The sequence below is a fragment of the Vigna umbellata genome, chromosome 3, assembly GCF_029865625.1.
Source record: "Vigna umbellata cultivar VRB3 chromosome 3, Vumbellata_1.0, whole genome shotgun sequence".
Taxonomy (NCBI): domain Eukaryota; kingdom Viridiplantae; phylum Streptophyta; class Magnoliopsida; order Fabales; family Fabaceae; genus Vigna; species Vigna umbellata.
Window position 1 is genome coordinate 14,568,809 of NC_142167.1, and position 26,949 is coordinate 14,595,757.

The 26,949-nt window shown below is 28.4% G+C and overlaps 1 protein-coding gene across 1 annotated transcript; it reads left to right on the top strand.

Moving 5' to 3' along the window:
• Nucleotides 1–866: 866 nt before the first annotated feature.
• On the top strand, nt 867–6,435 carry LOC124829149 (fatty acyl-CoA reductase 3-like). The gene is made up of 10 exons (XM_047302618.2): nt 867–1,091; nt 1,241–1,344; nt 1,624–1,826; nt 1,962–2,062; nt 2,185–2,383; nt 4,866–5,027; nt 5,145–5,226; nt 5,301–5,570; nt 5,656–5,783; nt 6,014–6,435. The coding sequence occupies exons 1-10, from the start codon at nt 1,013–1,015 to the stop codon at nt 6,165–6,167; spliced, it is 1,482 nt and encodes a 493-aa protein (XP_047158574.2). The 5' UTR covers nt 867–1,012; the 3' UTR covers nt 6,168–6,435.
• The last annotated feature ends 20,514 nt before the right edge of the window (nt 6,436–26,949 follow it).

Consider the following 26,949-nt stretch of genomic DNA (forward strand, 5'->3'; position numbering starts at 1 on the left):
AAATAAGGAAATAAATGAAAGATTACTGAAAAAAAAAGAGCTAAAATAACAGAACACTCCTCGGAATTTGTACGTTACATTGTACAGTGTCGTGGGTAGTTGTTAGGTGGTGGTTTGATCACTTCAAACACCAAGATAAACTCAAACCGATGGTCCCTCGTTATACATAGATTTATATAAACGGAAATATTTTTTTAATAATTTTTTTACAATAGTTTCGTTTATATTAATGTGATAGTTGATGATTGGTGCGTTTTAAATATAAGAATTAATAATAAAATAATGATATATAATATATTGATGTTACCATATCATATTTTTTGTATAAAAAGTTAAAAAGTATAACAAAGATTGTTTTGTCCTCACAAGAAGTTCTTTTCAGGAAAACAGTGATGGAAGTTTTAGCACTCACCGAACCACCCAAATGACTAACACCTAATAAACACAAAAACGTGATGTTTATAGAAGAACGTTTAGAACATGAAAGGTCAAAAAGAAGTACTAAGTAAGGATGTTACACTAATCAAAAGAACATGGTGTTGTATTAAAATCAAACTCAAATTCTACCCTTACAAGAATGCGTGTGTATGGTTGATGAAACGAGTCAAACCAGTACTGGCAAAGGCTTTTAAGAAAAGGTGTTATAATGGTGCAAAAGTTGCATAATCTTGTTACATAATTTGGTGTAATTTATTGACTTTCCTGGTCCATACAGTGTATACAGAAAAATAAAAAAATACGAAACTGTAGCCTCTATTTACTGCATTATATCTAAGTCCTAAGATATTAAACTATCACCAACAGCTTACGTACACTCCATCTCATAAATGCTACATGCCCAATTCTGTGCTTATATGAAGACCCCAAATGGCCATAAGAAATCGCCCACCTCCTTCTGTCTGCAACTGCATCATCTGAAACTCCTTATTTCACCTCTCTCTATTTCTCTCTCTCTCTCTCACACACACACACACACTAACATTAATAGTATTGTCATATACTATTTTCTGCAATGGAGTTGGGAAGCATACTGCACTTTCTTCAAGACAAGACCATTTTGATCACTGGAGCCACTGGTTTTCTTGCCAAAGGTATGTCATGGTGCTAACTCTCCCTTTCTGTGTTTCTGAAACCTTTTTTTCACTTTTTGTTCAAAAGGGTACACAACAATGGTATGTTACATACAGTATTTGCATGATATACTGTCATGATGTTGTACTAATGTCAATGTGTGTTGCAGTTTTATTGGAGAAGATATTGAGGGTCCAACCAAATGTTAAGAAGCTCTACCTTCTCTTAAGAGCTGCAGACGCCAAATCTGCAACTCATCGCTTGCACAGTGAGGTAAATGCACAAGATCAGTTTCTGCTCTCTGCAGTTCTTTTTTAACCTATTTCTCATCGTTTTAAGGATCAACTTCTATGATTGTCATAAGCCAAACTAATTTAGGTTTCAAGTCGATACGTAAGTGTTGAACATCTTTCTGGAAACTGAATCTAACTTTGAAGAACTGCATTATTTAAACATTCTACTAGAAAGGGTATATATATATAATAGTTGTCACTCGTCATAATATAAGTAAGATCGTGACTAATACCTCTTAAATTTTGTTTTTTGCTGTAGATCATAGCGAAGGATCTGTTTAGGATATTAAAGGAAAAAGTGGGTGTAAATTTTAACTCTTTCATCTCGAAAAAGTTGACTCTGGTGCCTGGGGACATTTCTCGTGAAGATTTAGGAATTGAAGATACCATTCTAAGGGAAGAGATTTATGATCAAACAGATGTCATCATAAATTTAGCTGCAACAACTAACTTTGATGAAAGGTATAGTATATATATGTATATATAGATATAAATAGATATAAACACTAAAAGTTCATAGCCTTTTATATATCTGTTTGATGTTTTTACTGTCTCACCTTAACTATTATCTTGTTTAATTTCATGTAAAAATTGCAGGTATGATATATCTTTGGGTCTAAATACCTTTGGAGTTAAGTATGTGATCAACTTCGCCAAAAAGTGTGCTAAACTCGAGGTTCTTGTGCATGTATCAACAGGTTGGTATCAATCGATGACCATAAATATTATCAGTAGAAAAAGATAGCATACTTAGGATCACGTGCACAGATTAATTTATCAAATTTAATATTTATTCTTGCTGCATCTTACTTGATTTCAGCCTATGTATGCGGTGAGGGAGGAGAAGAAGGGCTCATATTAGAGAAACCTTATCATTTGGGTGATTCTCTGAATGGAGTTTCTGGATTAGACATCAATGCAGAAGACAAGGTGGTTCGTGAAAAACTGACCGAGTTACGACAACTGGGGGCCACAGAAAAGGAAATTAAAGAGGTTATGAAGGACTTGGGTATTAGCAGGTTTGTCAAAATCATTCTAAACTGTTTGTAATTATTCACTTAGCTCCTTAAATGTTTTTTAATGTTTCAAAAGATCCAAACTTTTTATAACTTTTTTCTAAGTTGTTAAAGTTATTTCAACATGTGTAATGGTTTTTTTTCTCTCTCTCTCTCTCTCTCTCTCACACACACACGCACACAAACGACAATCTGCTCTTAATTAGAACATTCCCACTTCAAACCTAAAAACCAAATCTAAGATCACCGATTGATAAGTTTAGTTTGAATATGGTCAACCATGAGATTTCTTTTCCTTGTCCGTGACAGGGAAATAAGTGTTTCTGTAAATATGCAGGACCAGCAGGATTCTTTAGTTGATTAAATTTTCATTAAGAAGTGAGTGTGGAATAATTCAAAAAAGAATATAATCAATTTTATGGTCATATAATAAATAAATATGTAAGTACATAGAAGTAATAGAAAACTACGTAACCTGCAACTACCTACCAAGATTACAAGATTAGGTTATATATATATATACGTGGGGTCCTTCTGCTCTATACATCTTGATTCACCAATCCTACACATTAATTAGGTCGCCAATGACTTGTTAAGTCATGGTAGGAACACACACAAACATATTTTAATATATTTTGAAACATCAAAATGAATGTTTATCGGTATATTTTGAAGAAACAGCATAAATAATCTCATGGAAGCAAGAAAACTAAAATATGTTGTCTAAGCATGAATGGAGTGTGATAAAATAGTTTAGTATAGGTAAGAGTGTGAAAGTACGTGTAATGAATTAATGTGGGGGTTGTTTGGCTTGGTCCATTAAAACCTCGAATTGATTTCTTACCAAACACGACTGACTCAGCTTTTCCCTATTGAAGAAGAAAGATAGGATGAAAGATTTTTACATGGGAAATGGAGAGTGATGTTAATCACAACGGTGATTCAAAAAATGAAGGAGAAACAGAAACATAAATTGACCTACTAAACCCACCACCCTCTTTCATTTATGGTTCTTTCATTGATAACCTTTACACGCCATCACGTGCTCAAGGGTCATCTCCAAAATTTATTTTATGATGTTACAAATCAGTTCGAAAATGACTTCTCACATGCATTTTTGCCTCACTCACTACGGATGGAATTAAATAAATTCAAGATTTCCTTTTGTTTTACTTCCAACTTTTTTTTATTTATCTTCGAGCATCACCATCTTTAATGACTAAGACACATATTTACTATGTTGAGTCTAAAAGAATTTTTAACTATCTACTACAACTTTTTCTTGACTAAATATGTTTTCATAGAAATCTAGATATGATCTCCTTTTCAGGAAAGAATCTAATCTAACATATATATGACGTAGGTCAAGCTATGGTCATTGTCGAGTTGCCTAAATTACTTTCACCCTATCTAATAGACAGTTACTGAAAAATACTAAAACACGTATATATAATTCTATTATGATTTTATGAAAATAGAAAAAAATATTGTCACGATCATGTATTATGCTAGTTGGAATTCGTGACATATTATCATTCTTTTCCAATTTCTTTGCTTTCAAAGGCATGTATTGGAAAGGGTGTTTTTGCCTTTGATATACGTATTAATACAAATACACCTGTGACCTTATTTTTTTTTTTTATAATTATTTTCCTCAGATAAACTGACTAATAAAGAGTTTACATTTCCTTTGTTTTGCTTTTAATTCTAGTCATTCGTAAAAATTATGTTTAATTAGATTTTGAGTCTTTGTATATTTTTAATGGAGGTTTTATTAATTTATTTTTATTGTATATTCAAAAAATTTATACTTTAATTATATTTTTGCTGCTTAATTTTTTTAATTAAATGATATAATTATTATCTAATTATTTTTCATTTTGGTATTTTGTCTTCACATGATTAATTTAAAACAATATAATAGAAGAAAAATAATAAAACAATATAAAAATCATGTTGAGAAAAATCAAACAACAAAAAATAATTAAAAATTATAAAATTTTGTACTAACTGGATAGAAAAAAAAAATTAATAAAGCCTCAAATGAAAATAAAGAAATTTATAAAAGATTTAAAACTTAATTAAACTTAAAAGTTAAATAGTAAGAAGTTGCTTCACCCAAACACAACCTATAGAGTTAATCAGTAACAACATAGAAAGACTCCTTTGAGAAATAGTAGAGTCTATCATTCTTCTTTATTCTTAAATTAAATATCTTTCAAGGTGTATACGTTTACTGTTTACAATAGATATCTCTAATTTGTGATTGTTCCTCAGTGAAGTGGAACTAAACCACACATGCACACATAATATATATTTTTGTCATCAGTCAAAAGAAGAAGCATATATATATATATATATATATATATATATATATATATATATATATATATACTATTTTTGCGCAAAACCTTCATGATAATTTCTGATCAATCCATAGCAGACACAGACAGTGATTTTCAGTTGGTTGTGTATAACCTATCAGGGCAAAGTTGTATGGATGGCCAAACACATACGTATTCACGAAAGCCATGGGAGAGATGCTTGTGGAGCAACTAAAAGGAAACTTATCCGTTGTGATAATTCGTCCTACTATTGTTACCAGCACACTCAAAGAACCTTTCCCTGGTTGGGCAGAAGGTGTAAGGTAAATCTTTCTTCCAATTTCTCTTTCAACACATTCAAACTATTTACATAATTTATGCTATGCGAGTTCTGATGGAAAATTTCTTGTATTTTTCATCTGGGGTGTTGCTTGTATCAGAACCATTGACAGTTTAGCAGTAGCCTACGGGAAAGGAAAATTAACATGCTTCCTTGGAGATCTCAAAGCAATTATTGATGCGGTGAGGGTTCTGTTGTGATTCATTTATCGTTTATCTCCATATTCTGATCTCACTCAACATCTTTCGATGAGCAGATACCAGCTGACATGGTGGTGAATGCAATACTCGTGGCTATGGTGGCTCATGCAAATCGTCCCAGTGATGACGTTATATATAATATCGGTTCTTCTGTTAGAAAACCACTGAGATACAGCAATCTTCAAGACTATGGCTTGAGATATTTCACAGCAAAACCATGGATAAACAAGGATGGAAGGCCAGTTAAGGTTGGCAAAGTTACAGTATTGAACAACATGGACAGCTTCAGAAGATATATGTTCATCCGCTACCTCGTTGTGCTGAAGGTAAACGTTCTTCTAGTAATAATCGATGATCATCACTGAAATTTCACTGCAAATTCTTACAATCTTAAATCTTTTACTTGTACAGGGACTTGAGCTAGCCAATACTGCATTTTGCCAGTATTTCCAAGGAACATATCTTAATCTCAATAGGAAGATCCAGATCGTGATGCGGTTGGTGGACCTTTACAAGCCCTACTTGTTCTTCAGAGCTGCGTAAGTGTAGATTACCTTCATCGTCGTAGTAAATGTATTTAAAGTCTATTTTTAACCCGTTTTTGTTTATAATATATGTTAACAATTACAATCACCAATGTTACATTGATCAGAAACAAGAAAGTTTCTGTTTTATGCATACCCTATAGAGAACGTTTGTGCATTTATATGTAAAAGTATGTAATGTTGTATATGGTATGAACTAAAAGAAAATGAATGTTACGATACAGGTTTGATGATATGAACACAGAGAAGTTGCGAATGGCAGCAAGAGAAGGAGGAGTGGAGAGAGATTTGTTTTACTTTGATCCAGAAGTGATAGATTGGGATGATTACTTTTTGAACATCCACCTTCCTGGTGTTGTGAAGTACATTTTCAAGTGAAATTATAATTGAAGTGAGATATATATATATATTGTTAGAGTGAATTTTATTACTATGATAAGAAAAAATTGTACTAGATGAGTGAGATGAAGGTTATGTTAGAGTTTGTGAAGGGCAGTATAAATGGTGTTAGAGCTTCTAAATATGTTTCAGAAACTTTGATAAAGTGTATCAATATATTTTTCAATCATATATTTTTAAATTTACTTGTCTCTTACAATAAGTAAGAGTGAGTATCTGATTAGTATACAAATGGTTTTTCTTTGTACTTTCTCTTTTCTTACTTTCTTATTTTACTTTTAAAAGATATTCCTTCAAAGTTGTATGTTAATAATTTCCCTTCTTTCTATTCTTTGCACCTTTTCTCCCTTCCTTTATGTTACCTCTCATTTTGTATGTGTATTTTAGGGAGTAATATGTGGTGATGTGAAAGCAATTTATTTATTGGTTATTTAATCTAGCTATAGTAAAATTTCAAAAATATAAAAAATCGTATTACATTCATTATTTAATATTATAAATAGTTGATTTTTAAAATGTAATGGATTATTTAATCCATGCAAAATAAATCAAAATTAATCAAACCACTTTTTATTAGTCAATCTTGAACTTATATTTTAAAAAAAATTAAAACTATATTTTTAATGCTTTCGAAACTACTTCTGAAAACATTTTAAAAAAATTATATGGATGAATTGAATTCCTATTCATAAAAAGGTTATCAATCTATAAATTAAAATTTTAATTTAACTTTTAATAGATTAAAATAGATTCATTAATTTCGACTATTCAATTGATTATAATTCAAAGTAAAATTAAGTGATCGATAATTTTTCACATTCTAATATAAAGTATAATTGATGGTATTTTTTTCCTTACACTCTCTTTGTAGTCTTTGTTGGTGTCGTATTTTTAAGTTTTCCAAAATTATAAAAAGTTACCGTTCATGTAAAATAAATTATTTGTTATATTTTATAGTTTTCTTTTCCAAATAATTTGGAATGTTTAATAAAATAAAAATAAAAATATAATTGAAAAAATGTTACCTTGAAATGAAAAAAATGAAATAAAAAGGATACAATTTCTTAAAAAAAAAAGTGACTATTATATAAGAACATACTGTTTTTTATAAACTTGTTTCTACCATAATTAAATTTTAAATATAAGAATATTTTCAATTGAGTCTTACTAAATATTTTTAGATGTAAGAAATTTTAATTAGACTTTTATTGTTTAATTTTATTCATTAATTAGATGATATGTATGTTATTTTGTTCCGACACTGAATTTTTCAATAAATATCCATAGAAAAAGAAAAAGGGTATAATATTTCTTTTATGGGTTAAATATGTTTTTAGTCCCTAAAGTATTGGTCGTTTCTGGTTTTTGTCCCTCTTTCAAAGTAAGGTACAATTTGGTCCTCATTCTTTTCGAAACGTTCGTTTTAGTCCTTGGAATTTTGGTTTTAGTCCTCATTTGTTGCTAAATGAGGACCAAATTTTTAAACAGTGTTTAGTTTTCGAGGACTAAAACGAACATTTTGAAAAGAATGAAGACCAAATTGTACCTTACTTTGAAAGAGGTACGAAAACTAGAAACGGCTAATAGTTTAGGGACTAAAAACATATTTAACCCTTCTTTTATAATTTAAGTTTAGAAATTAAATTATTTTTAATAAAAAAATATATCATGCAGTGTCGGCAACTGCAAAAGTTGATGTTGCACGTTCTGAATGTCCTGGAATTACCAGTACCGATGAAAGCTATGATTGAAAAAAACGTACTTAATACAAAGTTGACAGAAAGAAGAGTTCTAAAGAAAAAGTGGAACATTAGGAGCAATTTTAGTGCTCCTCTAACAGCTTTTAAACTGTAATAACTCTATGATATAATACAAGCATCAAATAATATTTTAAATTAATAATAACTTCTAATATTTCACGCTTTTATTCAATAAATGATTTACAAAACCAATTTTATACATAAGCCAATGTATATCATTTCTAGAATTTCCATCAATCTCCATTGTATAGTGTAATCATAGTAGAGAAATGAACTAATGTAATTTTAAAAACTATATAATTAAAAATATTAAAGGTCATTTATATTATAAATATATCAATGATTAATGAAATGATAACAAATATTATGAAAAATAATTAAATAATAAAAACAATAATATATATATATATATATATATATATATATATATACACTTTATATTTATCTTAAAAAATTAATTTATTTTTATAGTGATTAGTTAAAATAAATGAGTTTTTCTCGGACTAAAATAATGATACAAGAGTGTCTCATCTTAATTAATATTTGCTTATTTAAATTTTGAAAGTTACACCTAAATTTCTAATTCTATATATCAAATCTTTATTTTATGATTATTATGATTATACCTAATTTTAGGTTATTACTAATAATATTATCATTATTCAAATTATTACCACAAATCTGAATTTAATTATTGTTCCTACTATAATTATATTATTATTATTTAAAAATATAGGTATGACTATATTTATTCACTAATTAAAGAAAAAATTAATTAATAATTGGTTTGAACCTTTGTTCTTTTCGTCTTTACTCAACTGAGTTTTTAATTTTGTAAAAACATCAATGTGGCACCTTTAATTAAAATGACATTAATATAATGTATCAAAACATCTGTCATCATTGGAATTCTTATAATTTTTATAGATAACATCTTATAAATAGAAAATAATTTAGATTTTGACACATAATATACTCATCTTTTGAATTTTAGAAAATAGAATTTGGATTCTTTATGGTAACTTATTTTGGAAAACTATAAAAGAAAAATATAGAAGATGTTAACACTCTAGATCGTATATCTTAAAATAATACCTTTGCTTAAATGAGCAAAAGAGACATAGTTTATCAAAATATTTAAATTTCTATAAAAATAAGAAAATACTAAAAAAGATATTTTTTCAAGAAAAAAGGGTCATCGTTACTACATATTTTCATTGTAATAAAAAAATCAGTTTTACTTAGTTCAAAATGAAAAATTATTTGAAAAACTATTTTAATTTTTTTTATATTAATCCGACAAAAAATGATCTTGCTTACTACATTTTTTCATTACAATATAAAAATCAAGATTTTGTCAAACAAATTTATTTGAAAGTTTATTTTTTTTTCTAATTTTTGAAAACTTTTTATATTTTGTTTTTACATTTTGAAATTATTTGAAAAAGGTTGTTAGACAACGGCTAGACAAACAAAAAAATTGCGAAAGAAAACTATTTTTCACCTTCAATTTTTGTATTTTTTTATATATTTAAATATTCTTTTATTATTTTTTAAATAATCTTTTATTATTTTTAAAAGAATGGTATATGTGTAAAAAAATGGAGTTTAATTAAAAAGTGGATTAAAATTTGAACGAAAAGAATGGAAGGTGAGTAAATGCGAGGATGTAAGAAATAAACTGGTGGCCCAAAAAGAAGATCAGACAAGGTGGGGGTGTGTGGAGTATGACGCGTGGTGCAGAAAGTAAATAACGAGGAAAGGTGATTCACCTTCGTCCGAAGATAACGATACTTTTCACAACATTTTCTTTAACAATATTTTAATACCATTTACGTGTTATTATGTGATTGATCTATGTTAGTGTTTATAATTATTATTATTGATTGTGGAATAATTTTAGACCAATCACAGAATGACACGTAGATGATGTTACAATGTTAGTCGAAAAAATGTTGTCAAAGTATCATTATCCTTTTGAAGAAAATATTTAAAAAATGACACAAATTAATAAGTATGATAGAAATTTCTTGAAGATTAAGTGAGAATGCACAGTTGCTGTGTTCCAAACGACAATCCAAATGAAGTGGTCTGGTTTTGATAAATCTCATACAAAATTGGAAGTTATAAAACCTTTAACTGCTTAATCAATTCCACCAACGACCAACCGTCACTTTCTTTTTGTTGTGTTTTTTGGAACATCTGGTGCATTAATATCCGTAGATCACGAGAGGGTTCTTCTTTCTATTACAGTTTGAAAACTTAAGTTTGGTTTGAACTAAACCTCAAGGAAAACGCATGAGCCTCGTCAATTCGAACTAATGTAATAGTCACCAGTAATGATGCATCCATTTTTTTTTTATAAATAATAAAAGATATATATATAATAATTGTTTTTGAGATGTAGCATCTCAACCTTTTTATAAAAGTACTAAAAAATTCAAACAAATGACACCATACAACAAAAACAAAAGTACAAGCACAACTGACAAAAAGAAAACTATATTTTTATTATCTTAGAACTTGTCTTTCTTTTTATGATGTTCTTTTTCTACGGAATTTTTTTTTAAAATTTGTCTAGTTTAGTATAATGTAATAAAAATTATAATATTTTAGTAATTTTTTTCTTCAACATGTCTAAACACATCTTAATCATAATGATATAAAATCTGTTTTTGGTCGAGTACATATCGGCCTCATAAGTCGATATGTATTTGGTCCATATATGTTTGACCAAGTCAGGATTATGTTAGTCAGACGGCTGATTACGATAATTCACAATTAAACTAAAGAGAAAATAGTTAACTCAAGATTAACATGTAATTAGGTCATGTGACTCAATCTCATTAAGATAAAGGTTCATAAAAATTAATATGAATAACATATTTTACGAGATACATTAATTACATTTATTACTCTCTAATGCATTTAGCTGACTTTAGTATCAGCGTCTTCTAAAAAAAAACCTCCTTTTGGCTAGGAGAAGACAAATACTCTTGGAGATGATGAGTACCCTTGAAGTTGGAAGCTTGGAATGTTTGGAGTGATTGTTGGAGTCTTTACAAGATATACTTGACCCTATAAAAACAGTATAAGGACCTAAAAAATAACTAAAGAGTATGGTAATTTTTATAAACGATACTGAATTATTTTATTATTCGAAGGTCAAACTATAAATAGAAAATTAGTTAATTGAGTTTTATTTATAAAAACATTTATCTTTCTAAAAACTATCCTTTATTGTTTTTATACATTTTCCTTATAACTCTAACTCCACCTTTTATCTATTTGAAGATAAGAAGTTATCTTTTGACTTAGAGTACAATACTCAAATTTGTAATAAGAGTAAGTTCGACTCCTTTTTTGAGTCATTTGGAAAAATTTATATGCATGTGGTGTCTTAAGTGATTGTATGTAACTCAAGAGAGCTCAGAATGAACCTTTACCTATATATAGTTTATTAAGATATGTTTAGATCTTTGATTTGAGTTTTATTTGTATAGATAAAGTATCATGTGAGAATTAAAGCTTTTGAAAAAGTTGACTTACAATTTTCATCCACGTGAAGGAAGCTAATATATTTTTCTACTAATATTTTTGGTTAAATGAATTGATTGTGAAAAGATTGATGATATGTTGTTGTCTTAAGTAGGGATTGTTGTTATACGATCACAAAATGTGATTTTATATGAGTTATTGAATATTTAAAATAAAAAATTGAGTTGAATCTTTGTGATTAGAGTCTTTACTAAATATATTTGACCTTGTAAGAACATTATAAGGACCTAAAAAATAACTAAAGAGTATAGGTAATTTTTATAAATGATATTCAACTATTTTATTATTAAAAGGTCAAACTATAAATAGAAAAATCAGTTAATCGAGATTTATTTATAAAATTTTTATCTTTCTAGAAAGTATTCTTTACCAATTTTTTACAATTTTCTTATAAATCTAACTCCAATTTTATTTATTTGAAGATAAGAAGTTATATGTTGACTTAGAGTATAACACTCAAACTTGTGATCAGAGTAAGTTCAACTTTTCCTTTTTTTCTTGAATCATTTGGAAACATTTACATGCATGTGGTGTCTTAATTAATTGCATGTGACTGAAGAAAGCTCAAAATGAATATTTGTCTATATGTGATCATTAAGATAGGTTCAAATATATGATTTGATTTTTCTTTTTTGTATAGATAGAGTATTATGCGAGAATTATAGCTTTTAAAAGAGTTGAGTTAGGATTTTCATCTGAGTAAGAGAAACTAGTTTATTTTTCTACTACTATTTTTGGTTGAATGAATTGATTGTGAAAAGAATGGAGTTTTGTTATTGTGTCGAGTAGGGATTGTTGTTATATGCTCACAAAAATGTGATTTTATACGAGTTATTAAATGGTTGAATGTTGAGTATAAAAAAATGAACTTAAATCTCAGTGATTGTATAGTTGTGTGAGATGTTAATTTGATTTTGATTTATCATTTTGGTCATTTTATTCTATCAGATGACATTTTAAAAAAAAACTAAATGGTAATACTTTATAACATGAGAAAGGAGTAGAACTGCCTAGATAGGAAAACTGATGATCTAATACATAAATTAGTTTATGAAATCATGCAAAATTGTTGGACGAGCTAGTCAGCCATTGGGTGAAACTGTTATTTTAAGATCCTAAAGAGTTCAAGTGGCCTTACTCTTTAGGTGAGCATAAGATCCATTGGGTAAGTAAACCACTCGCATGATAAATATATTTTGTGATATTCCAATGAGTTTAAGGTGTTTGGGTTCTTAGACAAGCTCTGTTCTTGCTAGAAAAATTTTATATGTTTTGTTTTCAATATGCACTCACTAGATGAGTCATTTCCCTTCTTTGAAATTTTTTTAAAAAATCCAGAGAGCTCATAAAGGAAATGGTTGTTGAACGAGCTCTGTATTTGCTAGAGCACATCTTTAGAGGTGATCTACTAGGCAAGAGAATATGTTGGCTAAAGGAGAGGAGAATTTTCATATGAAACTAAATGCTTTTAGATTTTGAAATAAAATGGGTGAGTGTATGGTTAAGTAGAGTTAGGATGTTAGTCGTAGTATACTCTTTTTTTGTAGGTGTGTGGTAAAATAGAGTTATGACCTAAACCATAATCTAGTATGATATGTTGATTGATGATTGATTAATATGAGTGTAGTTATTTCTAAAGAGAAAATAATACATTCAGATGGGTATTTAATGGTGATTTTGTGACTTTATTGTATCATACTCGCACAAAAGAAAATAACTAGGTGGTGTGAAAGTCCATGGAAGTTCCTATAATTGGAAAGACAATGTGAAATCATGACTTATAAATAAAAGGAACTTATCCTATCATATGAGTAAAGAACTTAGTTCCTAATACTGTGGCTCTGCATGAGTGAGAGGTAGTATGACATATGTCTAATCCTTAAATTTATTAAATTCATCAATCTTCTGAAAATAGAGTTAAATATTTATGTTATTTGTTTGAACTAAATGGTTTGTTATTTGTTGAGTCTCATAGGTTGAGCCAGATAGATTGTTATTTGTTTGAGTCAAATGAGTGAGTGAGTTGGGTTGATAATAGAATTGAGTCACACAAATCATTATAGGCTTTCATTTTGATTTTTTACAAAAATACCTTTAAATAAATATGGATGATGATAATGCAGTGTATGATCAATGTTTCAATAAATTAGTAGTTTATCATTTCTTGCATTAGTATTGGTTTTAAGTATAATGATAGTGTGTTATAGATAACAAAGAATGTTTCGTGTGAGAGTATTAAGAATAAGAACAAAAAAGAAAATAATGTTTTGGATGAAATTATGTATATTTGTATAATCATAGGTATTTTTTTTAACTTTCTTAATGGTTTCATTTTGTAAAATTTACCTTAAGTTATTAATATATATATATATATATATATATATATATATATATATATATATATTAATAACTTAAGGTATAAATATCATAATATAAATGTTAAATAGGGTCGTTAGTGAGTGTGAATGCAACCAAATATGAAGATGTTGAATCTGTCACTCCACCATTGCACAACGAGATTAACATAAATTTTGTCCTAAATATAAGTATAATACTACTGCAATTAATTAATTGCAATTTTTTTAAACTTATATATCATTTATTTGCCCAATAATTTAATAAAAAATATTTAATGATATAATAACTTGGGTTCATTTAATATATTATAGAAGTTAAATTCTCATTAAGTATATTTTATTTTTATATTTTAAATATACTTTTCTTAAAACAATTGTATTGTGTTAGAAAAATGTGGGTGAAGTGAATTGAATTAATTATAATCTAATCAAGTTTGTTGCTAAGTATTTTTTTAATACATCAGTATCGATTGGAATTTTATAAGCTTTGGAACATACACACCTGTTTCTTCATCGATTAAACAAAGACATGATTTTTTTTTTTCGTTTTACTGCTGTATCGCTAGTGGGGTGGGTAGAGGTTAATTCCACGACGAAAAGAGGAAGAAGAAAATGTGAAATTAGGGTTTTAGATTTTTAATAAATGTTTAATGAAGGATAAAATGGGAATATCATAATTTATGGAGTGAAGAAATGAAAAAGGGGTGTAAGAAGTAAATAGGGGTGCAGGAATAAATTTCGTCTTTGACTTTCTAATTTCTGCTTGTTCCCAACCTATTATACCCTCTTCGAGTAGCATAATAAAAAGAAAGTATTTACAAATTTTATCTAAACTCTTCTTAATAAGATTATTAAAGATAAAACATTGATGTTCTGAAAAGTTAATTTTGCATGTTATAAATTTTATTGGATTTATACATCTTTTTATTGAATTACATATATAAAATAATAAAATGAAAATAAATCATTAATTTAATCCGTAACGTGTATTAACTTTCTTTTGAATTGATATTTATCATAATAATTTACAAGTATGAAGAAATATTTTTTAACACTTTTTTGAAGAAAAAAAACCTTTGCAATCAAACATTAAAGAGTATTTGTTAGACAAAAATCATAATTTATTATTAATTTTGTATGAAATAACATGATAAAAATACCCGTATTCACAGATATTCTTAGATAAAATCTACAACGATAATTGATATTTACACATATTTATTATACTTGAATAAAATTATGTTTACAAATATTTAGTATACTTAAGTAAAATTATGTTTACTTAAGTAATTGATATTTGATAATTGATATTTACAAATATTTTAACTTATATTTTATCAATTTAAATTTAATTAAAATTAAAAATATTTCTATTTTATTAAGTTAAGTTTGATTAAAATTAAATATTTAATTTATATTTAATTAAATTTATGTTATATTTTATATATCTTTTTATAATTTTATTTAAATATTATTTTAAAAATTTATAAAACATATTTTTTAAAATATTTGCATTGGATATCAACAAATTTTAAAATGTTAACACAATTTTTAAAATAAATATTCGACTAATATAAAACTGATATTAAACTAATTCTTTTATTACGGCAATAACCACGATCGTGTATCTTATTTATATATGTTGTCATCCTATAAAACTATGAATTGATTAAAAATAAATAAATGTTCTAACTTGTTACATTTGGTTTAGACAAGTTGAACACTTACGTTACGCATTTGAATTTTATCAACAAATATATTTTTTTACAATTTAATGTATTATATTATTCACTAAAGGCATAAATAACAAACCATAATGAAGCATTTGATATCTGACCTAAATATAGCAACCCAAATGGTTTGAATGTATGGCAATTTTGGGACAAATGGTTCCAATAATTTATTGAGTCGCTATCAATTTGTGTCGGTTGTACATTGTTAAGTTTATAAAAACAATATTTTAATTTTATGAATGATCACATAAATTAAAATATTAAGTGACTAAATATTGAAGAAATATATATATATATATATATATATATATATATATATATATATATTTGGTTATTTTTGTTCATGTCTTTTAAAATTTTAGTCTTTAAATAATTTTTTTATAAAAGTAAAGTAATTATTTATAAACTTTACTTTTTAAGTTATTAATGACTTTTTTTTAATAAAATTATTTTTTTATTTGATCATTTTTAAAATTTAATATTTTTTAATTATAAAATTAGTTATAAAATAAATAAAAACTATTTACAATAAAATTAAAAAAATAATTTTAATTTTATAGTAATTTTATTATTTTTTATTATTATGAAAAAGTGCAACCACATATTGCATAGGACATATATTTTCAATCATGTTATTTAAGACAGATGTTATCCTAGTGAAAATTATTTTTAATATCAATGTCTTTGAAAACATTTTTTTTACAATAATTAATTTGATATTACAGAAAAAAAATACCTAGAACAAGTTCCCAACAATGCCTTTATACCTCCAAGAAAATATAAATGGAACCAAGTATAGTTCACCAAACAAAACAATAACACATTCATAAAATATTTAGAAATGTTTTATCAAAATTATACACAAATGAATATTATTGCCTTAAAATGTTTTTCATAATTATTTTTTTTAAAGTCTGTAAATGTAAAATGAAAGTAGTGTTTATAAATAGAATATTTATGTTCTAATCCATTTATCATATAATATATATAAAAGAGATAGGAGAGAGAATGATTAACCAAAAGAAATGAAAAAATAGTGTTGATAGAAACATTATCAAACTAATTTAAAACAAAGTATAGTTAAATAATCATATTGGGAATTATTGGTGGATTAAAAAGTTGTGGCAATCACGTTTTTAGGACATGCAATTTGCATTAATAGTTTAGTAATAAAAGGGTGGAATAGCTTTTTGCACAGTTGTTCTAACTTCAAGATGTAGCTTCAAGTTCAAATCTTGTAGTTATTTCATATCACCTCCTAACAGTTACTTTTATTATATAAATATGAACCATATATATATATAATTTGTTTCTTTATATGAAAAGAAAATTAATTTTATTAATTGTAGTACAGTACTCAATCCCTTCTTGGCACATCTTAATGTTGGATATATATCTGACCATTTAGAAAGTATAGTTAATGCCATCCAAATGGATGGAAGTCTTCTCATGGGATCAGGTGCACTAAATGTGTGAACAAATCAAATTTATAAATACTTTAGCATATTAGTTTTTTTTGTTATAAATACTTTCAATAATAAAAAATATTTTTTAGTAATTTATATAGTTATAAAAAACTTAGAAAAATTGATAAAATTAAGTTTTACAATTTGTTTATATACAAACTGTATCAAGTCTTATTATCTAATTATTTAAGGAGTTTTTTGTGCGTCAAAATTATTTAGATGGTGTCGAGAGAAGATATTCCAATGTAAAAGTTAGGTCAATTTAAACAAAACAAAGAATGTTGTAACTAATGTATATGACTTGCCTCTTTACCTCAAACAACTATGTATAGATTTTGTGATGAAATTTTTATTAAGGTTGACCGAACTACGACCCAAACATTAATCTTGCTTTAAATCCTAAATAAAACAGTTTTTGAGTTAATCAACTTTGGTCCTATTTAGTCTGTCCAATTTGGTGATTAGTTATATGATTTGTTGTCTAGTCGTTCAGTTGTCGACTTGGTAATTGATTGTTTGGGTTGATGACTTGTTATTTTGTTAATTAGTTGACTATTTGGGTTAATAACTTATTGTCAAGTCTGTTAGTTAACCGAGTTAATGACTTGTTACTGTCAATTTTATAATTGACCATTTAACTTATAGTTAATAAACGATTGTATGATTCACAAACTAACGATTGTATGATACACAAATTAATTATTAACTAAGAAGTAATACAAATTATATTAGTCACTAACAAGAGAATGAGAAATAATGTTATCATTTTATAAATTTTATGGAGTGGAGTAATGAGAATTGGTTACCCGTCACATTTGACAACTTAAGCATCTTACATAATCCTAACAACAATTGATTCTTGAATGAATTCCAAAATCGAATCTATTTAGTTCAAATTTGAGCCATATATAATATATCTATAAATTCCCAACTTCAAAGTCACAAATAGTCACCAATAACATGTGTTGATGTGAATGCATACATACAGTCATTAAGGCCTTCATAGAATCAAAACATATATAAATAATTTTAAGAAAAACCTCTAATACAATCAAACAAATCAATTAAGATATACAACTCATTAATTATTTTCTATAAAAATATGTAAAAAAAAATACAAATATTTTCAAAGAAACACTAGTTTATTTATTTTTAATTATTTTATATTTTTAACTTGAAAGAAAAAAACTTGTTTAGTGACACTTTTTTGTTGAACAATTAGATTAAAAAAGAACATCTTTAAAAATATTATTTAATTTTAGTTTAAAATAGACTGACTTATTTGAGTGAAAACTAAACCAAAAATAATTCTAACTTACTATTTTAATTTCTTTTAAAGGAGATATATTTCACTTGGATAAAAATTATTGTGCAACTTGATCATTCAATACAAGAATCAATTTATTTTCTAAAGAATTCAAACTTAAAACTTTGTGTTTAAATATGCTAAACAAACTTAAAAAATAAAACTCCCATGTATTATCCCAACTTAATTTGATCAATCAAAATTTATATACACTAATGTCATTATTTATAAAAATAAAATAACTCTAAATAAAATAAAAGTAAAAGTAAAATAATTTCAAACCCACTTAAAGATGGTTTACCCGTGAATTGACACATATTCCATATACGGTAAATACAACTTCATCCAACACTTCAAAATTAAATCATACTTAAATATCACACTTAAATATCACACTTTTACCTTTTCAGAACACAAGTGAACCATACACATCAAAATATCATCCTTACATAAATATATCGGTGACTAATTCTTTTATATAATAATAATAATAATAATAATAATAATAATAATATTTTTATTAATTTTATCATTTAAGTGAACGATATTTTAACTTTTATTATAATTGACGCATTATTGACTTAAACATATAAAAAAAGTGCATTGTTTAAGAAGTAAGAATGTTCATATATTTATTATTACATTTATTATAATTGACGTATTATTGACTTAAACATCAAAAGTGTATTTGTAAACATCTAATCAAATCTTGGCTAAAGAAGGAGTCATTTCAATTAAGAAAAATGAAGTTATCTCAACTAAAAGACAAAGAAATACCTCAGTAATATTTATATAATATATATATATATATATATATATATATATATATATATATATATATTTGTTTATTTATTTATTTATTTATTGTTAATTGATTTGACAAATGTACCGAATCGCTTCAAGTAATAAACCATGGTAAGATTAAGTATCGTTTTCCAAAAGATTTGTGTAACACTAGTTCATTGCACGATTAATAACTCATATAGACTTAAGAACGTAACATCCATTTACAAGCATGTGCAAGAAAGATAAATTTACACATAATTACATGGTTGGACTTTGGTGTTTGAAGGCACTTAGAAATGGAATATACTAGAAATGGTATGAAGTGACATTGCTAAGGTTAGGTTTCACCTATTTCACTTTTGTGCATACACAATCTCCTCTCCTCTCCATCAATTAACTAAAGTCAATTCACAAAAATACTTTAGCCCTAATCCCTTAGGTGAAAAAGCCTAGGTTTTCCCTATTAAACTCCAATTCCTTGGAAAATCTAACAAGAAAACTCGCATTAAAGAACTAGGATCTTAAAACAACATGTGGATCATCTTCCATCCCTAGAATCAATGACCACAAGGACTTTTGTTTCAGTTCTAGGTTCCATCTTACGTCCCCATAACCCATGAAACCCCAAAATCATGTCATGAACATTTCTATTACATGCAAGTTTTAAGATTGGAAACAAGAATACTAGCAATTAATAGAAAATGCATATATAATCAAATCATTCAACAAATACACAAGAATTCATAGGCTACATCTATCCCCAACAAGATGAGTTTGGCTGTCCATTTTTCCATGGAAAGCCTTTAAGCTTACAAAATCGCCATGAAAAAAGATGAAGAACCCAAGAGGAAGAAGAGAGTGTTCCCACGAGCCCTAGCAGCATACCAAGCTCTCCTATGAGTGAGATGCACCTCTAAAGAACCAAAGACCCATTTCTCTTCGTGTTTTAGGTCTAAATAGACCCATTTTTTCTACATCGACGTCGTCATCGCTCAAGCGGTAGCCCAGCGGCAACCCAACGGTAGCATTCAAGAGAGCAGAGCGCTCAGCTGCCGCCCAACGGCACCCCAACACCAGAAATTCTAGTGACAAAGAGTCCAACGATAGCCCAACGACAGCCCAACGGTAGCCTAGCAGTAGCACTCCAAAACTCTCCTTTTTTGTTGTTTTGCTTGCTTTTGTGACTGATTAAGCTCTATACTTTGGTGAAGGTACTTCCAAGCACTGTATTAGCTACAATAACGGATTTGTAATGATATTACATCAAAGTAGCCCAAAACACAATTATTTAAAAAACAAAATAAAAAAGAGAATTAAGCAAGTTATAAACTAGAAAAAAAATTGATTTTACTACTAAAATAAGAATTAATATTATATATATATATATATATATATATATATATATATATATATATATATATATATATATAAATGAGAGTTTTATAAGAATATTTTATTCCCTTATAAGAACACCTCTCATTAAACACAATCGTTTAATTCAATCTTCAGTATTATGATTGAGCGTGACAACTTTCCCTATCATAACGACAATAACGACCATTGATGAATCCATTTTTCTAACCTTGTGACCCCATGCAGCTTGTGTAGGTACACATTTATATTTTTTAATAAATTATTAAACTTTTAATGTCAATATTTTATATCTATTTCCAACAACATGTGAATTAAATGAATTTCTTTTTACTAATAATTCACCACTCTTAATCTAATTTAACTTTGAAAGTTAATCTTTCTTATTTTTATTGATTGAGCATTGTTTAATAGATAGAATAAATTACTGTTATGCAAATAATGTCAAATATCTTAATATATTTTTGCTGATGAAACTAGTTCAGTTAACTTACACGTTAAGTGGGATAAATAACAAACTTTTTGATATAAATTTATACAAAATATTAGTATATTTCAAAATAATGAAACAATATAAAACACATAAGATATTTCATAAAAGGTATTATTTTTCAGATCCAAAACTATAAATAAAAATAACCAATCTTATATCTCTTTCGTAAGTTTCCTATAAAGTTTCATATTTTTGTTCACCATATTTTTTTAAGATATTATTAGTTATGATATCTAAAATTAATTAAAGTATAATAAATTATATTATTTATTAGACAATACCATCAAAAGTAACTTATCTTAAAAACTTGAAAAGTAGAAAAAGAAAAATATATATCAGTAAATATTGTAAATATAAAAAATCATGAATATCTATTGTTTATGAACGTGCGTAGTTTTTCGGAAACAGCTAAAATCTGTAGACGGCAGTTGATAAATCTTTTGTTGGTAATAATTACCGACGGTCTTTGCCCTTTGGTACTTACCGATGGTTATATCCTTCGATAATTATCGAAGGGTAAAGACCTTCGGTAAATGTCCAAGAGAAAATGCCTTCGATAATTACCTAAGGACAAAGACCTTCGATAATTACCTAAGGACAAAAGTCGTTGATAATTAGTGAAGGATATGACATTTTCAAACCACAAACAAACCTCCATAATATGCATCTCAAAAATCATCCAATCATTGATGGAGTAAACAACAATATAACATCATTTGTATTGTTCAAATTTAAGAACTTGTATTTGTAAATGAAACATAAACATAAAACATGAAACAATATGTTCAGAGTATCTCCTCTTGCTGTTGTGTAGTTTACAGCAAGCTATCATGCATCGTACACTCGTCCCTTTTTCTTCCCACCAACGACATTGACCCAACATTGTGTCCTACGGATGTCGTTGTCTTCTTCATTACTCACAACATCCGGTGTAGGAGCTGACCCATGTCCGGATGTAACCTGCGAAAGTCTCGTAGAAAATTCTTCATGTTCAAACATTAAAAGTTAGGGAATGATATAGTAACATAAATAAAAATTACTAGTAGTAGTAGATTTATTTGCTTACATGAGTCTTCCGAGACCTTTCATCAATGAATTTAGTAGTTCCCTTTCGAACATGAGTCTGTGCAAATACCTCATCAACATAAATTTCCCATCCTAAAGCTTGGGCGTGTAACATAATTTAGAGTTAGAAGTGTACATGAAATAAAAAATACATACATTATATATGAAAAGAAACATAAAATTAATGAAGGTTTACCATATGAATGACATGCTCATGAACCGTGATCGATCCACCGGTATGTAGGGTGCCACCCTTTTCAGAAGCTCTGTTCTTCTAGGCTGTAGCATCAGAGATTCTATGAAGATATGTGACTTTTCTGTTGGAAAATGGGTTTATGATGACTCTTACCCTCTCTATGACTTTAATTTACCATATCTAAGCTTTGTAGTTACATGTCAAAAGAATTGATAGAAGTAGCTCCACTCTTCAAGAATGAGCAGCTTCTCGGACCAGAAGTAGCAGCGGAATGGAGAATGGATGGAGATGCGCGGATGCACGAAAGGTGTTTGATGAAATGTTTGGTGCGATTTTGGAGGTGTGTATGCAGTGGTTCTAACTGAAAGCCTTTCAAGAGGGAAGGAAGCTAGAGAATGAGTGTGCTAAAGTGGCACAAGACCGAGAACTTGAAGAAGAAATGGCTGGAACCAATTCAACAGCATTTCACTACATCAATTCAAGTTGGCTTTTGCAAGAGATCAAGCTCTCTTTTATAGATGAAGAAGAGCTATGATCTATGCAGAAAACTATGCAAATTACATTGAAAACGTGCTGGAAAAGTAGCTACCATGTGTTGAAATGTGAATAAGCTGGTCGGTGTGTTCTATGTGATAAATGTGAGTTGTAAGCAAAAAAGTTTCCATGTGCAAAAGGTGATATGGGTGCTGCAAATGCTGAGCACGCTGGTTACTCTTTATGCAGCTCGGTCATTGCATCTCTCTTGGCTTCCTTTGTTTCCTCTTTGCTTGACAACTTCCTAGGATCCTTCCAACCTTTATTTGTCCTACAAAACAATGTAATTAGTTAAAGAGAACATGCTAAGACTTAGAAAGAAAATATTAAATCCTTATTGAACTTCCCTTTCTTGGTCTTAGAGTGAAGTTGATACTTATTTGGATGGAAAGTCCCTAAAGGAGTTGCATCAAGAATGGTAGGCCAAATTTTGATTATCAAAAGTGGAAGTGAAAACCAACTCGTTGTACCTTGCCAAGGTATATATATGGTTGTTGATGATGTTTTTGGTGTGAAAACGAACATACAGATAATACCAAAATCTAACTTTTTGATGACATGTGCAGATTTGGTGCACTGAGGTTTCTTGAAAGAATGTGAAGAAAGAGAATAATGCTGGTGGGTGATTCCATGATGAGAAATCAATGGGAATCTCTAGTTTGCTTAGTGCAAGGAGTTATTCCAATTGCTAGAAAAAGTCATTAAGAGTTATCCAACATGTTATTATACAAAAGTCATTAAGAGCAGATTATGGTAATAGACTATGAGTGCATGTTCCAGCTCGGACATACAAATTATGTTTAGGGTCATGGTTTCTTGTGCCATATGGTCTTTGATAATTTTCATGAACCCAATTAACATTCTATTTGTGTGAACTTGATGATATATAAATAGTCCCCAATGAATGACCTTACGTTTGAGTATGATGAATCACTTTATGCAGACTTATTTTCAATAACTTTCTCGCATTTGGATTATATATCCTCACTAACTAGATGCTACCTTAATTTTGGAGCCTATGATTTGTAAATGGCATTTTTGGTCAGGCACATGCACTGCAAATATTAAGACTTTAATGGCAAGGATACTTTGTTTAAATTGCTTCACCCAAGGTTCTTTGATATTGACCAACCTCTTAGATGAGACATGTGTAACAACAAGTTTTGAGCATCATGGTTGTAGTTTTGGTGATTCCTAAATTGTACATGATAAGATTGGATAAAAGTGTTGTAGAATACTAATACTCTGGATTGGCCCTCTTAAGGAGTTATGCCATGGTGAGATATTTATCATAACATTTTTTCTTTTGCTTTTGTAAAAATTATTGACCATGTAGTCTTCACCTGAAAGATTTTGAGACTTCGATTGAGTTTTTTTGGGCACCCCTTTTGATAGAACTGAAGAAAGGTTCAAAAAATAAGAGAAATGTACATTTGGATTTGATTGAAGAAAATGCAAGGTATTGGAGAGGGGTTGATATCCTTGTATTTGACTCAGCTCACTGGTGGACTCACTCTTATCAAACCAGCTCGCAAGAAAGATTTTGTCATTCTTTAAGTTTTTCCATTCCATCAAATCAAGCTTAATTTCACTGTAAATGTTATTATGCTAGTGATGCATTTCTCTCTAAAACTCAAGAAAATTTAAAACATAAATTGAAATTAGTTTATGTATAACTAATGCTCTTTTTCCTTAAGATATGTCATTAAGTTCTATCATGATAAACTAGATGGGATTACTACATGGAGGGAAATAATCTCATAAGAAACATGAGTTCAATTAATGGTTGCTTATCAAAGAGGACTTAGCACATGCATGGGCAAGATGGGTGGATCAAAGTTAACAACCATGCAGTACCACAAATTGGGAAAGCTAGCAATAAAGTTTCCCTTAAACATACATTTTCCAATAACCAAATCAAAAGGATCTGATGGGGGGTTTCAAAGCAAAGCTACTGAACATAATTTGAACATCATTATTCATTCACGGAACAAATCACTAAACCAATTTAGAGAAAAATGCATAACACTGCATACATTTAACAACATGACATCAAAGTCTTCATCAGCCCCTTTAACACAATATTCCCATGATTCCCAAAATACAGAACTCACCTCTACGACAATGACACACCCTAGGTGTATTAGCACCTCCAATAGCCTCCCCTCGCGATAGTCGATGCCCTCCATTGCGAGCCCCTTCATCACAAATCCCCTAGATTGGCCTCGTCCTGCGATAATGGAAGCCTTGGTCACACCGCCACAACACTATCGTCACGTCGCGACAACAACCTCGTCAAGAAACACCTTCGAGCAGTCCCTCTCCCTCACAACAATGTAATCCGTGAATGACCACCCTCATCACACGACACTCTCCTCACGTTGACACAACAATTGAAGAAAAAAGAGGTTAGGGTTCGGGGTTCTTAATGAGGGAGATTAGGTGAAGTCTGCGATGCTTTAGGTAGAGGGAGAAAGGAAGACTTGGGGGGAAGTTGCGCGCAAAAAATTTGGGAGAATGAGAGAGGAAAATCCCAAATGCGCATTTCATTAAGTCGATGCTTACACTGACGGTCGTAATCCTTGGGTAAATTCACTGCGCCATTACCGACAGTCATAAGTTGTCAGTAATCACCACCTCACATGTCGGTTGGTAAATCTGCCGGTAAATCGATATTAAAGACGAACCAAAGGTCGTCGGTAATTAACGCATTTCCTGTAATGTCACATATTTAAATAATACACTGAACTTAACCATATGAGAATATCGATATATTAATATTAAAACAAGCTGATAAGAAGATGAAATAGTTATTAACAAAACATACTTTAGCAATAAATATATATATATATATATATATATATATATTAAAACTATTAAATTATAGAGTTTTATTCAAAACTATACATGATAAAAGGAAATTATCTTATGAGATTAAATTGTCAATTTCTCATTATTCATTTAGTATATCTGAATCATCTATTCACATAATAAAGATGATTATTACAAAACAAAGAAAAACACCACACAAAAAAACAATAATGTAAGCTAGCGAATTACCACATTAGATATAATTACAATCATCACGTAAGTGCATACATATAACCAAACTCTTCTAGACTAAATTTAGTTGGATACATATAGTTGAGTCAGACTCGTGAAGTTATACACTTGTCGTGGTAATCCTTTACACGATCATAAGAACCTTGGAATCATCCTTACGGCAGGATCTTCTGTCTCACCACCTATATGTCATCCTCATCTACATAATTATGAATAATTAGTACAAAGTCTAAGATAGTTTCACACAATGGAACAATCTTTACATCAATGCACACCCTAGTTAATCACACCTCAAATAATATTTTCCCATGGAAATCTTTGCACTACCATCAATTCATACCTTTATTTTACTTTTATCAATTATAATAACACTCTTAGAATACCAATAATGTCAAGCTACACATATTCATATATGACCACAACCTCTAAATTGTTCCTTAATCCACAAGCATTGTTCAATTCAATATAAAATCAAAAATCACAAACACAAGCTAACTTTCCTTACCTTCTAAAACTACTAAAAAAACTCTAACATATCAACACACATTCAAATTCATAGGATGCTCTATTTATACATATAAATGTTACAAACATGATCATACCATATCATTAAGATCATTGATCAACAAAGACTTATATTGAAGACTAACAAGATACATGCAAACCAAAAGAGGGCGCATGTAAGAAGATGATACATTTGGCCAAGGAAATAGTAGAAAATTTATTTACTCAAATGAATAAATTAATAAGATGGATAGAAAGAATTACTCGAAAGGATCACTCTAATAGTATCAGATCTTCAAACAAACAACCACTGTGGGATATAATAAAGAGAAGATAAAAAATTCTAGAAAAGTAGTTTCAAGAAAGATATTCTATTTATACTTAAATATTTTAATATTAAAATTATCAAGTTTTACTATTTTAAAGATAACGTCGATTCTAAAATATTATTTTCTAAATCTTATAATATATAATATTTATAATTAACAAGGTTAATAAATAACTTTTAACTATTAATTAAATATGAGCGTATTAACAAATTTATTTAATTATAAACTATAGTTAGTTAT

Coding starts and splice junctions, on each gene's coding strand:
- LOC124829149 (XM_047302618.2), top strand. CDS start 1,013: ATGGAGTTGGGAAGCATACTGCACTTTCTTCAAGACAAGACCATTTTG. Junction 1,092..1,240: donor CACTGGTTTTCTTGCCAAAG/GTATGTCATGGT, acceptor TGTGTGTTGCAG/TTTTATTGGAGAAGATATTG. Junction 2,063..2,184: donor TCTTGTGCATGTATCAACAG/GTTGGTATCAAT, acceptor ACTTGATTTCAG/CCTATGTATGCGGTGAGGGA.